General features: G+C 41.8%; 1 protein-coding gene across 5 annotated transcripts in view; it reads left to right on the top strand.

Annotated features, from left to right (window-relative positions):
* LOC112118937 (ribonuclease P protein subunit p40) overlaps positions 1–15,462 on the top strand; it is a 50,513-nt gene extending 35,051 nt beyond the window's left edge. For 4 of the 5 annotated variants that reach the window (XM_024217440.2, XM_024217443.2, XM_024217444.2 and 1 more), the window contains 7 exons: positions 4,986–5,130; positions 7,988–8,056; positions 9,637–9,732; positions 11,169–11,294; positions 12,976–13,174; positions 13,453–13,587; positions 14,716–15,462. In XM_024217440.2, coding sequence (XP_024073208.2) covers positions 4,986–5,130; positions 7,988–8,056; positions 9,637–9,732; positions 11,169–11,294; positions 12,976–13,174; positions 13,453–13,587; positions 14,716–14,914 — 969 coding nt within the window. In that variant the 3' untranslated portion in view covers positions 14,915–15,462. The remainder of the gene's footprint in view (positions 1–4,985; positions 5,131–7,987; positions 8,057–9,636; positions 9,733–11,168; positions 11,295–12,975; positions 13,175–13,452; positions 13,588–14,715) is intronic. The other variant, XM_026658813.1, reaches the window with a different exon arrangement.
* Positions 15,463–16,494: the final 1,032 nt, after the last annotated feature.

Below are 16,494 nucleotides of genomic sequence, written 5' to 3'. Positions count from 1 at the left end.
GGCGGGGGAGGGCAGTTACAGATCTTATGCAGCGGTCCTTATCCTGGCTCACAGATCCACGCAGCAGGGGATATGTAACCCTACCCCCCCTGCCAGAAAGTCACATAGCCGACACATACACACAGTCCCCCCCAGGAGTGCTGGCAGGCTCCATTGAAATAACCAGTCCACCAGTGCGGAGCCTGTCATTCCGGGAGTTTAGAGGCATCATTTGCATCCGAACACTGAACCCGCCCCCCGCCACAGTCTGCGTCCCCGGTTTAAAATATTCCCGCGAAAACAGCAATACAGACAACGGTGTTCATTAACAAAATCGAAATGATTTTATTTTTTGGGAAGGGGAAGGGGGTGAAGGGGGTATGTAACTGGAGAGGATAGTCAAAATGAACTGGGTAAAGAAACGGGGGCAGATTCAGCTTTTCTGTCCACAAACTGAAAAGTCACTGGTTGCCCTGCTCACTCAGGAACCTAGCTTTCAAAGCCTCCCGGATGCACAGGGCGTCCCGCTGGGATCTTCTAATGGCCCGGCTGTCTGGCTGGACGTAATCAGCAGCCAGGCTATTTGCCTCTAGCTCCCACCCCGCCATAAAGGTCTCCCCCTTGCTCTCACACAGATTGTGGAGCACACAGCAAGCTGCAATAACGATGGGGATATTGGTTTCACTGAGATCACAGCGAGTGAGTAAGCTTCTCCATCTCCCTTTGAGACGGCCAAAAGCACACTCCACCACCATTCTGCACTTGCTGAGACGGTAGTTGAACAGTTCTTTTTCTGTGTCCAGGGCGCCAGTATAGGGCTTCATGAGCCAGGGCATTAGCGGGTAGGCTGGGTCCCCGAGGATGACTGTAGGCATCTCCACATCCCCAAGAGTTATTTTGTGGTCTGGGAAGTAAATACCTTCCTGCAGCCGTCTAAACAGACCAGAGTTCCTGAACACGCGAGCGTCATGAACCTTGCCCGGCCATCCGACGTAGATGTTTGTAAACCGTCCCCGATGGTCCACCAGTGCTTGCAGCACCATTGAAAAGTAGCCCTTTCTATTGATGTACTGGCTGGCCTGGTGGTCCGGTCCCAGGATAGGGATGTGAGTCCCATCGATAGCCCCACCGCAGTTTGGGAATCCCATCGCGGCAAAGCCATCTATGATGACCTGCGCGTTTCCCAGGGTCACTACCTTTGGGAGCAGTACCTTGACGATTGCCTTGGCTACTTGCATGACAACAACCCCCACGGTAGATTTGCCCACACCAAAGTGGTTCGCGACTGACCGGTAGCTGTCCGGCGTTGCAAGCTTCCAGAGGGCTATGGCCACTCGCTTCTCAACTGTGAGGGCTGCTCTCATCCTGGTATTCTGGCGCTTCAGGGCAGGGGACAGCAATTCACAAAGTTCGAGGAAAGTCCCCTTCCGCATGCGAAAGTTTCGCAGCCACTGGGATTCATCCCAGACCTGAAGCACTATACGGTCCCACCAGTCCGTGCTTGTTTCCCGGGCCCAGAATCGCCGTTCCACGATATCCACATGCCCCATTGCCACCGTGATGTCCTGGGCGCTGGGGCTCGTGGTTTCTGACAGCTCTGTGCTACTCTCCGACTTCAGGCCATCACGGCGGTGTCGTAGCCTCCTCGCCTGATTACTCTTCATCTGCCTCAGGGAAAGGTGTATGATAAGCTGCGAGGTGTTGAGAACGGCCACAAGTGCAGCGATGGTCGCAGCGTGATCCATGATCGCAGTGCTGTGGCGTCCGCGCTGTCACTGACCAGAAAAGTGCGCGAACTGATTTCCCGCCGGCGCTTTCATGGAGGGAGGGAGGGCGTTAGTGACGGACGGATGACGACAAATTTTTTTTACCCAGAAGGCATTGGCGGCTCGACCCAGAATTCCGATGGGCAGCGGGGACTGCGGGAACTGTGGGATAGCTGCCCACAGTGCACCGCTTCCAATATCGACGCTCGCCCGTTAGTGTGGACTCACAAAGTCGAATTACTGTCCTTAGTGTGTCCTTAGTGTGGACACACACGTTCGACTTTGCAATATCGATTCCACATATTCGATTTAAGTAAAATCGAATTAACCTCGTAGTGTAGACATACCCTTAGAATCAAATTGAGTTGCATTTTGCAGCAGCAAGTAAGCAAATTGTAGTTGAGTTTACTAAGCCCTCTCTGGTTTGGCTGCAAAATTAAATGGTCACTTGCCTTTCTGGCAAAGTTTAGTAACTGCAGTTAAACCATCTGAATGTTGCTGAAAAACCCAAATCCATTCTGTCCCCTCCCTTGTCACCACAGACCCCTGTGCGAACCTCAGTGCCAACTAGCAGAGAGCACAACATACCACAAGTCACATCAGGCCTGACACTCTCATTGCCCCAACATACTGTGGTCATAATCTGTATCTAAATGGTGTTGTGTAAAGTATCATATGCAAACTGTTAACATGCTGGTCCTGAAAATCATTGCATGATATATGTACGGGGTGTGTACAAAGAGTTAGAAATGTGTGCTGAAAATATGTTTGTTTGGCAGGCAGCACATAAAGCCCAGCCTGCCCTAGACAAAGGAATGTGTTTTTACTTGTCTGGCCAGCTTGATCACAGTGGACAATGAAAAGTATATGTACATATAAGGTAAACAAAGCCATCAAACTAGCAAGTGGGGAGATGATCACTTAATGATCACGATGGGGGATGGAGTCTGTACCCTCCTGGCTCTTGAAACAGAGACAATGAACTTTGGGGTAATATAAGGGGGACAAAGAGAGATTTGAGTCATCTGTCACTGAGGGAACTTAGGGTTCAGTGTCCTCTGAGCCTATGAAAGCTCTCTTGGCCTAGAAGGCAAGAGTAGCTGGAAACTGACTATAGGTGAGAAACCTGCTTAGAAAAGGGAACTTGCTGAAATTGTTTGCCACAAGAAAGCATATTTTGTTTTGTTTTGTTTCACTTGTAACCATACCTGGTTTTTTTATTCTTATTTATTATCACTTAAATTTGTTCTTTGTTAACAATCTACTTCTTCTTTTATTACAAAACCATGTCAGTACTGTGTATTAAATTGGAGAGTGAATCTTCAGCTAACCTAACAGGCTGATATGCATGTGGTCTTTTTTGGAGGCAGCAAACTTAATAATTTCTGGGAGTGTCCAATGAGAGGGACTGGATATGGCAAAGAGATGTCTCCGTGGAACTTGGGAATTGGGGTTCACTGGTTGTTACATGCAAAGCAAGTTTTGGACTGGCAGAATCCTGTAGCGTTTGCTGGTGAAGAAGAAAAGCTGGTGTGCCAGGCCTCTGACACATTACTTAGCAGCAGTAAAGCTCTCGCTTGCTGGGTCTGAGAGGGGGTAACACAGGGCTTATAGTTCTGGGTACCCCAACAGAAGCATCACACCCTGATTAGAAAATTAATGGATAAAACATTTTAACTGGGGCTCAGCGTCAGACATTCTCAGCAATACACTTCTCCCGAGTCTCACCCCCTCCCTTTTCCAAAGCACTACTTTTGTGTTAAGGTCTATCTCACTCTCTTCCGAAGGGCAGCTCAATGCTGCCATGTCAGACTCAGCCTATTCCCAGCTCCCCTGTATTCTATTCTGTATGGGTTCTTATACTATGTTCATCACCTTAGTAGCTGAGGACTAGATGCACAAAGGTATGTAGACACCTAAATATCAGACTTTGGCACCTAAGTCCCAGTTTTAGGTTCTAATGCAATTCACAAAACTCCAGCTGAACCCTGTAGGCGCCTAAACTCACTCAGCACCTAAATTTTCAGGGTAAAAATTCCATAGCTACTTACGTTTCTGCCTCTGGGCCTGTGCACTGCTGCCTTGCTCTAACTATCTGGAATCCTGTCTCCTGCAGAGCAACTTATGAACCGGGGAAGATAGGTGTTCACCTGCCTAACTTGCTGGTGGAGCTTGCTCCAGTAGGTGTGCTCAGAGGCTATTCAAAATCTAGTGTTTGGTTATAACTTTTAGGCCAGTGGTTAGAGCACTCACCCAGGAGGTGGAAGACCCAGCGTCCAGTCCCCCTGCTCCATTGACTCTCTTTAATTATTTAGCTGCAGTGAAACAGCTTCAGCATGAGAGATTGAGGGAGCGCTGTATCAGATTATCCCATAGCTCAGTGGGTAGAGCACTTACCTGAGAAGTGGGAGACCCCTGTTTAAATCCTGGTAGAGGGGGGAATTTTGAATCTGGGTCTCCCTCATCCTAGGTGAGTGCTCTAACCACTGGTCACAAGGAAGACAGCAGCAGCACCTCCTCCTTTGATTGTCTTGTGTAGCATTGAGAGCTTGCCTCGTTCATTCTCATAAGAAACACATTAGGCCCTAATCTGCTTGAATTTGGGAGAATAGCCAAGCTACATTAAATGTACCTGATCTCATCTGAGTTTTTATGGATCAAGCAGGCTTAATGTGTGTGTGGGGGTAAATCTGTGTCTTGCACCATGGAATGTATTCGTTTTAAAAATGGACCAAATCCTACCCTGATTTCCATTCGTGCATGGGCATAACTAAGGACAGATTTAACCCATTTAACCCATTATGCCCATTATGTGGTAAATGCCCCAAATAGCAAAGGTAAAAAGCATTCAAAACCTTTATTTTGTCTTAAAACCATACCCTTTGCAAAACCATGCTGTGCAATAATATCCCTTTCTGTAGTGCTTTAAATGGCACTGTACTGTGTATGAGCTATGCAAAATAGAGAACTGAGTCCTAACAATAAGGTTTAGTAATTGTGAAACTCAAGGGCATCTGGGGTGGGGCTATCTTAAAATTAGTTATGTGCTGAATTCGCCTCTTGGTATTTGGGGCACTCACCCATCTTCAGATACCTTTAACTCTTTAATTTTATGTGCTAACCTCTTTGAGGAGCTGAATTTTTGTTTGCTTATTTCTTTTCTTCAGCCCAGTTTTGTAATTTCGATTATCTATGTTTATATGTAAGATCTAATTTGCATTACAAATATGGTCTGAATAGGTGTCATTTTTGATCCCTGAATGTGGAATTCTTCCAGAAGCACTGAAAAGTGTTATCACAGACATTGGAGAGTATTATTTGGTGAAGAATTTATCCCTTCATGAATTGGTTACGCATGAATTTATCAATACATTCGTGAAGAAAGGTAAGGGGGAGCTAAAAATACATACAGTGAATATGAATGAAACCAAATGTCTTGCCAGTGCTTCCTGGAATAGTAAAAAGTGCTTGTGATAACATCAGGTTGTTGTTGTTGTTTTTTTCTATGAGTTTTTTGTACTGTGACATTCTTGGCATTTGGAAGAGACGAACAAATAGAGAAGTCTGCATCACTCTTCTCTTCTCTCTGCTCTCTGGTAAATGGGCTATTATACCTGTTATAGTGCAGAGGAGAAAGGTTAGTGGTAGAAGAAATGGTGGAGGATGGACAGAAAATGTGGGGAGAGAGCAAGGTCACTGTGGTTTTTTTTAAAAATTGAATTTCCTTATTTTTTTAAGGGTGGGAGAACTAAACAAAGAGAATACTGTAGTACACTCAGATCAGTTTATTCTCTTCCTCGTTAGAGTTCTTGGACAAATGCCTGAAAATGTACACTGCTCCTGACAACGTTTACCTTTACAACAGCTTTCCCCACATAATTCTTAACAGGAATGATCTCATAAACCACTAGCTAGAGAGTAAAGCGTTAAACATTTGAAAGCAATAATTCCAAGATTTCAGAATGATATTTTTTGGATTCTAGCTCTAGAGGGCTTGAGGTAACAGTTATTTAGGGTGTGTCTACAGTGCAAAAAAAAGTGTTCTTAACTTGGATTAGCCAACTGCGATAGCTAATTTGTGTGAAAATAGCAGTGAAGACACAGCATCTTGGCTTTTACTCAGGTTAGCAGCTCAAATTAAAATCTATAGGAAGAGGAGCCTAACTGCTAACCCAATTTAAAAGCCAAGTTGCTGTATCTTCACTGATATTTTAACACAAGTTAGCTACCACAGGGTAACTAATCCAAGTTAAGAACACACCTTTTTTTGTAGTGTAGACATACACTATGGTAGTGTTTTTCAAACCGTGGGTTGCGACCCAGTACTGGGTCACGGCATGTAAGGCACTGGGTCGCCTTGCTCTGGTCAGCACCGCCGATGGAGACATTAAAAGTCCCGTTGGTGGTGGTGCTGCCCAGCTAAGGCAGGCTAGTGCCTCCCTTTTTCGACACCGCACTGCACCCCAGAAGCGGCCAGCAGCGGGTTCATCTTCTAGGAAGGGGGGCCATGGGGCTCTGCATGCTGCCCCAACCCCGAGCACTGGCTCTGTACTCCCATTGGCCAGAAACCAGCCAATGGTAGCTGGGGGGGGGGGGGATAGGTGCCTGTGGGCAAGAATCGTGCGAAGCCGCTTGCGCGCCTCTGCCTAGGAGCCAGACCTGTTGGTGGCCGCTTCCAGGGCACAGTGCAGTCCGCGGTGCCAGGACAGGTGGGATGCCTGCCTCTGCACCCCAGCTACGCTGCTGACTGGGAGCTGCCGGAGATAAGTCCGCGCCCCAATCCCCTGCCCCAGCCCTGAGGCTCCCCCCCACACACACCCAGAGCCCCTTCCTGTACCCCAAGCCCCTCATCCCCAGCCCTACCCCAGAGCCTGCACCCCCAGCCCTGAGCCCTGACCCCTTCCGGCGCCCCAACCCCCTGCCCTGGGTTGCAGGCATCAACAATTTTCTTCAACTGGGTCCCCAGAAAAAAAGTTTGAAAACCATTGCACTAAGGTACAGCAAGCATTGAAATGTGTTTGTACATGGGTGAAAGGGAGAAGCAAGATGTTAAAATCAAAAGTCTTATTAAGGTTTGTGATCTCAATAGGTGAACATGGGTAAGGCCTGTGGCATTCTTTACAGAAATGGAATGAAGGAAGGTTAGCCCTGGTGCTCTAGCTCAGTTCCATTTGAGTAATTACAGTCTGCCTACCTGAATTTCTGAATTCTCCTTGCACTTTCAATTGGGTATGATTTATGCTTTGCTTTATGTCCTGAACTGTAGTGATGTGTTGCTGTTTAATCGCAGCTATCTTCCAGCCTAGAGGTAACTGCATTTCAGAGATTAGTGACGTGATTCTTCTCCATATAGTTTGTAATCATCTTGTGAAGTTCTGGGTCTTTCGTTAAATGTCATTATAGAGATAGTAATTATGAATAAAATCTGCAAGTTCTAAAGAGGGCATGTAAATCTGCACATAGAAATGGTTTCTCCCTCTGGTCCTTCTTCCATCTTGAACATTAAAGATGGAACAACGTGTCTTCTGCCTTTGATATTTAACACTCTGAAGAAAAGGCATGTTGATGGCAGACATCCAGGGACATCCACCACTTTGTTGATGCCAAAATGTTCCCTATCACTGAGGACTCAATCGTGGAGCAAAGGATTTTTTCAAATCAGCTGTTTTAAAGGGAAAGTAGTTGTCCCTCCATTAAGGATTAATTACTTGCTAAATTTAGGACCCTCTTTCTTACTGCTCTTATTCTCTTGAATAGTACTTGTGCCAACAGTTCCCATTCAAGCAATGGGACCACTCATGTGCCAAGATTACAGGACTGGGCTCTTGATTTTAGAAGATGAAGGTGGTTGTGGGATATGACTGAAAAAAAATGTCCACAATAACAACAGCGTCCTCTCTATTTTTCAATGTGACCCAATATCTGAAAAATGGTTGGACCAATTTTTTTTCTAATTTGGTGAAAAGAATCACTTCCAGGGTGAAATAAAGTGTTTCAATTTTGGGCCTGGAATGAATTTCATTTGGGTTATAAAACCCTGAAAATGTCACTGTCAAATTTGTAGAGGCAACATGAAAGTACCATAGTGGGAGAAGGCTAGTTAGTTGAAGTGCAGAAATCAAGCAGGATCTAAACAGCAACTGACTGATTTATTTATCTTGAGATGAGTCTAACTTAAATATTGCCAGTATATCTTTTGCGAACTGTATAACCTCAGATTGTACTGTTCCTTTGTGTTAAAGGTTCATGCTATGCTCTTACATACAACACAAAAATTGATCAAGATAATGCTGCTGCTCTACTACCAACTGGTATGAATTCATACTATTCATTATACATAGACATTGACTAATGCCTTTAATGGTTTTGTTTTTACTTGGGTTTTTGAAAGGGGTACTGTCAACTGGAAAAATCATGAGTACATTTCTTTACCTATGTTTACTAGTAATTATTAAAATGAAATATTAAAAAAATGAAAGTTACTCTTTGTTGTTCATGCTCACGATTTATTTCATTTCTTACATCATGGAAAGTAAACTCAATTAAGTCAGTTTCACTTTTACTTATTTCAAATGGTCAGTGCTGCAAACCTTGGGTTGCTAATGTTGTAGAGGAATGTTTGTGTAAAAACTGTTTTCATTGGAATTAAAAAACAAGCATTTCTGTTGGTCTGAAACTTTATTGAAGGCTGCTTCTTACAAACCCTAAAATCGAAACCATTTTAAGTTGACGCTGCCCCCTTAAAAAATATGGGTCAGGTGGTTTTAGTATATTTCTCAAAATACTATGATGAAATATTTAGTACTTAAAAGTACTGACTAATACTTCTCTCAAAGTATAATTAAGCATTTCACACATGAGAGTAATGGAGAGCTTTGTTTTGATTCACTGTTTTCCAACCATCTTGAGATTTCAACATATTACACAATACATATTACAGCAATTACAGTAAAAATGTAAATCTTTTCATATCCTTTTATTTTTGGTCTCATTTGCTAATTGTCATAAGCCAGTTACCCCCCCCCCCCCCCCCCCCCGCCCAAAAAGCAAGTGTTCGGCAGAGCACAAGTAAACTGAAATTCTTCATGTAAGCTCTTTGCGGCAGGGATATCATCTTTTGTATGTATATACAGCCACTAACCCAATGGAAATCTGATCCTGATTGTGGTCTCTGGGTGCTAGCAATGTGTAAATCTTTCAAAATAATATTCACAGCCATTCTGGAGTCCATGATTTAGGCACTGGGTGATATCACAGTTCAGTCCTTTTTGACACTCAATATTATTATTTTGTGGTAGTGTCCAAAGACCCCAGTCAGGATCAAGGGCTCCATTGTGCTAAATGCTGTAGTGGCAAAGGATGTCGCCGTGAATGCACCAAAGTGTTTTCAATCTAAGCCGCAAACCTTCAGACACTTAAGTATGTGCTTAACTTTACTCACCTGAGTAGGCCCATTGAAGTCAATAAGTTTAAAGCACAGCCGTAGCTTCAAGCATATGCGATTGTTTGCAGAATCAGGGCCTAACTCAACACAAGATTCAACAAATGAATATAACAAACACTAGGGAATAGCTGGGAGGAGGGAAGATATGGGTGACAGAAGTAACATGGCAAAGTTACATAGGGTAATTGCACAACTCAGGAATTATGTTATTTAGGGTTCACTCATGCTAATTCATAAGACATATTTTGACAACCAACAATAATCTACTGTTAAGATTTTCCAGGGTTACTCTTTGTGATCCATTTAACTGAAACTGAAGGAGCCTGGATTACATTACTAACACCTAGTGATCCAGGTTTAACTTTATGCAGCATGAGACTCTCAAAGACTTTAAAGGGAGCTATGGAAGAGATAACTGGTACTAACAAAAATCCTTTCTGTTCATAGGAAAACTAATTATATCAGTAGACAAGGACACATATGAGGAGCTTGGACTACAAGGTCGTCCATCTCAGTATTCTGGTAAAAAAGTCATGAGATATAGTAAGTATTGTTTACACTAACAGCACCTATTCTAATAGTAATATCCATTTATAAAGTGTCTTAATAGGACACCAAACTATCTCAGTTTAAACTTTGATTCCTCTAAATTTGGTTAATCTCTGGGATGTTTTCTCCCTGTGTACACACACTACACACGTATTGAGAGAAATATGTAAACTACACAAGTAACAAGAAAAGCACAAATAGAACATATACATTTAATATTTTGTTGATATTGTAAGAACTTAATTTCTGCATTTCTTGATTTTTAATTATATATCCCTTTTATTGCAATAATGTAGGATGTGAGCATTTTTGCATTTTATATATTGTATGCAATCTCTGTATCTTCACAGCAGAAAAACAAAAAACCTTAATCTTTTTTTAAATGAAAGCTTACACCTTGCAGAATGCTGCAGAAACTGCAAAGAAAAAACTAAATTTGAGAGACCCCTTTTGTTGAGAGAGAGAGAGAGGATTTTGTTCTGTGTGTTTGAGACACTTAAAATCTTTCTCAACCAAATTGTTCTTTCAGTAGCCTCCATGCCTTGCACACTGTAAAGAAAATTTGCAGTTCTTAGCAGATATCCTGTGGACATGCTTATGACTGATTTTTTACAAATCACTAACTCTCTTAGTTCATATCCTCCCCCCCCCAAACCTATAAGGGCCGTATATATTGAAAGCTAATTACAAGCAAAGATGAACTTTCAGAGTTCTGTTGGCTTTAAGTTATCTGAATAAAAACAACTGGTAGCAAAATAGGACATAATGCTAATTCATCAAACTTAAAAATGGCTCAATAAAATTTCTTCAGTTTTTTTTTTTAAATTCATCTTTGAACTGGGACCAATGGGTGTGGGAAAACAGGCTCATAATGGAAACAGTGCTGAAGCCATAAGTATGGCTTTTCCTGGTACTGTAAGCTATAGCATTTTTTCTTAAATGCCAATGGTCTGTTGCCAGTATTTTTTTTTTTTTTTTTAAAGCCACTGTTTTGGCATGACAGCCCCCCTTTTCTCATTTCCCTCACAAAAGTGAGCTGCTCATTGCTGTTTTTTAGAAAGCAGTTAACTTAAAAACAAACAAACAAACAAAAAAACCACCAAACAAACAAAATCCCACAACTTTCCCTTGATTTCTGCACAGTGAAGCTGAGACACAAGCAGAGAAGTTAACAAAATGCAGCAGTTGTAACGTCTTCTACATCAGAATAAAGAGAGAAAAATCTTCATTTGCAAAATGGAGAGCAACAGCTATATGACTAAGATTTTGAGAGAGTGCTACAAGGCGTGGAGGGTTAACTTAAAAGGAAAAACAAAGTGTCTCCATAAAAAGTAGTTGACAATGTCTTCTAGTACTCTGATAATTCTTATAGAATCTGAATATTAAAGCTGAGCTCTGTTGAGTAAAATTTGCCCTTTCATCTTTTACAGTTGTTACCATTGACTTGACTGACTCGGCCTTTGATCCTGATAGTAAGAAACATAAAAGAGTGCTTTGGGCCTTGAAAGAGAAGAAACCTTTAGAATTTGATTTCCTGCTGTCCTGGTATAACACAGGTAATAAGAATGAACTGTAAATATTAGAAGAATATTCAAATATTAACTATGGATGACATAAAATTGGATGGGTGAGATAATATCTTTTATTGGACCAACTTCTGCTGGTGAAAGAGACAAGCTTTCGAGCTTACAAAGAGCTCTTCCTCAGGTCTGGGCTGTGTGAAGAGTTCTGTAAGCTAGAAAGCTTGTCTGTCTCACCAACAGAAGTTGGTCCAGTAAAAGATATTACCTCACCCAACTCGTCTCTCTAATATCCTGGGACCAACACGGCTACAACAACAATGCATACACCAATAATTAGATATCATTCTTATTTGGGTTGTAAACTTGTAATATAGTGGCATTTTGTTACTTAAAGAACAATCTCTTGTTGATGGCACCTCAAAGGTGCAGTGACATGAAGTAAAATTGATCAGGAAGAAAACTGCAATTGCTGTTTGATTTTGAAATTAACGTACAACCATTGTATGTCCTGTTATTGGGCTTTTGTAAGGCTGGTTAAAAAATTTCCATTGAAACTATTTTTTGACAGGTTTTTTTTTTTTTTTTTCCTTCATCAAAAAAACAAAACATTTTGATTTGGAAGTGCTGCAGTGGTGCCTCATGGGAGTTGTAATTTGTTTGCCTCATGTCCCCGTTTTCCTCTATAGGCCAGGCTCCTTGGCCTGGCTTCGTCTGTCATGATCCACTGCCTCCCCTCTCCAAAAGGGGAAACTGGTACATTATAGGAGTTGTCCAACATCAACCAGGAAGCCTGGCCTATAAAGGAGCACAAGGCACTACAGCAGTATTTCCAAGTCAAAAAAGTTTGTTTTTCCACATAAATGTTTTATGTTTTGAATTTTTGCTGAAAAATTGAAATTTTCCATGGGGAAAAGTGACCGTTTTCCAAGCAGCTCTATGCTGTTCTTCTGACATGCAGAGTACAAGCTCTCTTGTTGGTGGCCTATATAGAACATCTCTTCAGGAACAGCTTGCCAGTGTCTTTTTCAGAAGGAGACTTAGTATTGTTTTTCTCCTTTCATCCAATGATCTCAAAGTGTAGGCAGGGACACTATAAAAATTGCTTTTTACCAATTGGATATCTTGCTTTTGAGTTGGTTAATATATCTTGAAGAGATGGTGTGGGAGAAAAGAGGACAGACTCAAAACATAATGTTAGTGATAAACTATATTCAGGTGATGATGTTCTATTTGTAATAAACTGTCATCTAAGCCTCCAAATCTGGTTAACGTTTCAGTGGGATGATCAGATTTTCCATTTGCATTCTTATAGAGAAAGAACAAGTGGAAAAGCATAATTTTTCCTTTCCTATGGCTATTTATTTGGAAACATTAAACAAACACTCATCCTTGAAGATGTTCTGTAATACATGAATTTAATTTTTATTTTGCCTTAACTGTTGCTAATGATAAATTGAACTATACAAATATGGCTCAATAGGATTTCTGAGCTTGCTGGATCTGAAACTGTACTTCATTTCCAAGAAAAGAGGAGCTAGGGCTCTGGCTTAGGTAGATAAATAGCATGTAAGCAGTTTTAATTTCAATTCATCATATAGAGCATCTCACACATCTTTTCTTTACAGATGCATGTAAAGGTTTCAGTTTAGTTTGATACTCGGTGTTCCTTTGTTGTTGCAGTTTTATAACAACTTTTTGTGGTCTGTGTTGTTAGGTGCAGAAGGATCAACACTGATGTCATACTTTTCCAAAAACCAAATACAAGCCCATCAGCCAAAAACAACATTCAGCACATTAAGAAATCTGCAGTGTCCAGTGTTCCATAGTAATGAACTGCAAGGAAAGCTGGAAGAGTCATGCAGTGCACAGGAACTGTTTGAATGGCTAGGTGCCGTTTGCAACAAAGTTGGTTTGTAAGTATCTGAACTTGCCTTGATCTTAAATATTTTTTAAAAAACATAAGCCATAATTTTCTGCCTTTGATGCCTGACAGTAGGCACTTCAGTCTTTAGGTACCTTAAATAAGTGACTTGATTTTTCACAGGTGCTCAGCACTTCCGAAAAGCAGAACATTTATTTAGAGGCCTAAATATGTATTTAGGTGCTTCATGGTTGATGCACAACTCTGAAAATGGTAGCGTTGGTGTAGAAAATTTACAGTGTACCTCATCCAGATTATTTCTGTTTTCAGAGACAACAAGTCATTTAGCTTCTTATCAACCTATTGCTGTCCTCAGCCCAGCACAGTAGTGGAGCAAGCCTATTTGTGCACAATCACTGGCTTTATAGTCCCAGAGAAGATAATTCAGTTATTGGAACAGCTATGGTAAGAGCGATCAGAGGTACATTATTATAACATATTTACAATTTTAATACTTTTCCCCTTCAAAGTGTTTTCCAAAGACTAATCTTCAGCACCCCAAAGAGGTGAGTAAAGGATATCCTCCCCAATTTACATATAGGGAAACTGAAGCAAAGAGGTTAAGGCCACAATTATCAACAGTGACAACTGATTTTGAATACCCCAGCTTTGGGGGACCCAACTTTGAGATATTCTAGTCTTGTTGTTGTTGGTTTTTTTAGTGTTAAGCAACCACAACTCTCGCTGAAGTTATGGCAGCTGTGGGAGCTCAGCATTTTTGAAAATCAGGCCCACTGTATGTCATATTGGACAAGTCACAGCCAAATTTTCAACTCCTAAAGCAAGTCACACTGAGCTTTGATTAAAACACAGATGTTCTGGCTCCCAGTCTTAAGACCACTGGACAATGCCTGGCCTTTATTAATATCAGTTTCTGATTTGTAGTCTGGTTCCCTTCTGGTGGCTGAAGTACTAATCCACAAAAAGAGTCCGTTCACCAGATTTTCTTTCCATATGTCTTCCACTCTGACATTGGATTGTTCTATTATCCCAGTCACAAATAATGCCAATTCCCTGCAAGATGGTGGCTGCCAGAGGCGGCTCAGAAAAGCTGGTTTTATTAAAAACAACAAGTATTTCTAAGTAAAGTACAGCTCAGTTATATGTGTCAAAGTACATAATACAATATAAATCTTCAGGGGTGAAGTTCTTCATTGTGAAATGCCATTTGGTCCCATTTCTTTTGTTTTTCGTTCAGTTTTACATAAACAGTTAATATTAAAATATTTAAACTGAGCAGTCTCATAAATATTTTAATTTAAGGCAGTATTAAGGGTCTGAAGGAATGCTAGTGCCTCAGCAGGAAAACTACAACCCTTTGTGCTCTCCGTATGTACCTTCTAAAATGACGTGACAGCAGTTGGAATTTCTCATTATACTACTGTGCGTCCCACATTTCAGTAAAAAGTGATTTTTAACTCCTTTAGTTATACATTTCAGTTAAGTAGTTAGGTCTCTAATTCCATTCTGGTGTACTTCAACATAACTTATTGTTCCGTTCTAATTAGCAGTTAATGTATTTTTCTTTTCCAGTTGCTATTTTGATGAACCAAAATTGGCACAGTGGGTGACCTTAACTGTGCATGGCTTTGCAGACAGCCCTGTTTCCTGGAGAGAAAGTGAACATGGTTTCCAAAAGGGAGGAGAGAACTTGTACAATTTTGTTGTTTTTAGGAACCTGGACTATTGGCTTCAAATGGCTGTTGGAGCAAATGATGATTGCCCACCTTAAAAGTTCTGCCTATAGGAAAGTTTCTTAAAAAGAATTATCTGAGATGTGCTTACAAAAATATCAGACAATTAATTAGCCATTGAAAGGATCTATGTATATAGGAAGTTTTTCATGTTAGCATCTTATTGCTTCCACATGACAACTGGAGAAGTCTTGTTTACTGGAATGTGTATTTTTGTCATATCTATTTTTAATAAAAAGTGAAACATCTGTTCCTTAGAAATCTTGTTACATATTCTACAAATGTGTAATCTTGACAAAATGATAAATGGTTTTCTAAATCATGGCCTTCTGTGTTAAAAACAACAACAAACAAACAGCACACCCTCCACTAATCAGATACCAGGAACAGAAATTCCACCTTCCAACTCAGAAATTAAAGCAGCAACAAGGGGTCTGCAGTCTGGGAAAGTTCTTAGCTCCTATAAATATTGAATATGGCTGGCTCACTTGACAGAAGCTTTATTGGATGTTTCATTTTGTTATCATAGAATCATAGAATATCAGGGTTGGAAGGGACCTCAGGAGGTCATCTAGTCCAACCCCCTGCTCAAAGCAGGACCAATTCCCAACTAAATCATCCCAGCCAGGGCTTTGTCAAGCCGGGCCTTAAAAACCTCCAAGGAAGGAGACTCCACCACCTCCCTAGGTAACGCATTCCAGTGCTTCACCACCCTCCTAGTGAAATAGTGTTTCCTAATATCCAACCTAGACCTCCCCCACTGCAACTTGAGACCATTGCTCCTTGTTCTGTCATCTGCCACCATTGAGAACAGCCGAGTTCCATCCTCTTTGGAACCCCCCTTCAGGTAGTTGAAGGCTGCTATCAAATCCCCCCTCATTCTTCTCTTCTGGAGACTAAACAATCCCAGTTCCCTCAGCCTCTCCTCATAAGTCATGCGCTCCAGACCCCTGATCATTTTTGTTGCCCTCCGCTGGACTCTTTCCAATTTTTCCACATCCTTCTTGTAGTGTGGGGCCCAAAACTGGACACAGTACTCCAGATGAGGCCTCACCAATGTCGAATAAAGGGGAACGATCACGTCCCTCGATCTGCTGGCAATGCCCCTACTTATACAGCCCAAAATGCCGTTAGCCTTCTTGGCAACAAGAGCACACTGTTTACTCATATCCAGCTTCTTGTCCACTGTGACCCCTAGGTCCTTTTCTGCAGAACTGCTACCTAGCCATTCGGTCCCTAGTCTGTAGCTGTGCATGGGATTCTTCCGTCCTAGGTGCAGGACTCTGCACTTGTCCTTGTTGAACCTCATCAGGTTTCTTTTGGCCCAATCCTCTAATTTGTCTAGGTCCCTCTGTATCCGATCCCTACCCTCTAGTGTATCTACCACGCCTCCTAGTTTAGTGTCATCGGCAAACTTGCTGAGAGTGCAGTCCACACCATCCTCCAGATCATTAATAAAGATATTAAACAAAACCGGCCCCAGGACCGACCCTTGGGGCACTCCGCTTGAAACTGGCTGCCAACTAGACATGGAGCCATTGATCACTACCCGTTGAGCCCGACGATCTAGCCAGCTTTCTATCCACCTTACAGTCCATTCATCCAGCCCATACTTCTT

Source organism: Terrapene carolina, unplaced genomic scaffold, assembly GCF_002925995.2.
Source record: "Terrapene carolina triunguis isolate 2854851 unplaced genomic scaffold, T_m_triunguis-2.0 Scaffold55, whole genome shotgun sequence".
Taxonomy (NCBI): Eukaryota; Metazoa; Chordata; order Testudines; family Emydidae; genus Terrapene; species Terrapene triunguis.
This window is presented reverse-complemented; position numbering and strand designations above follow the sequence as displayed.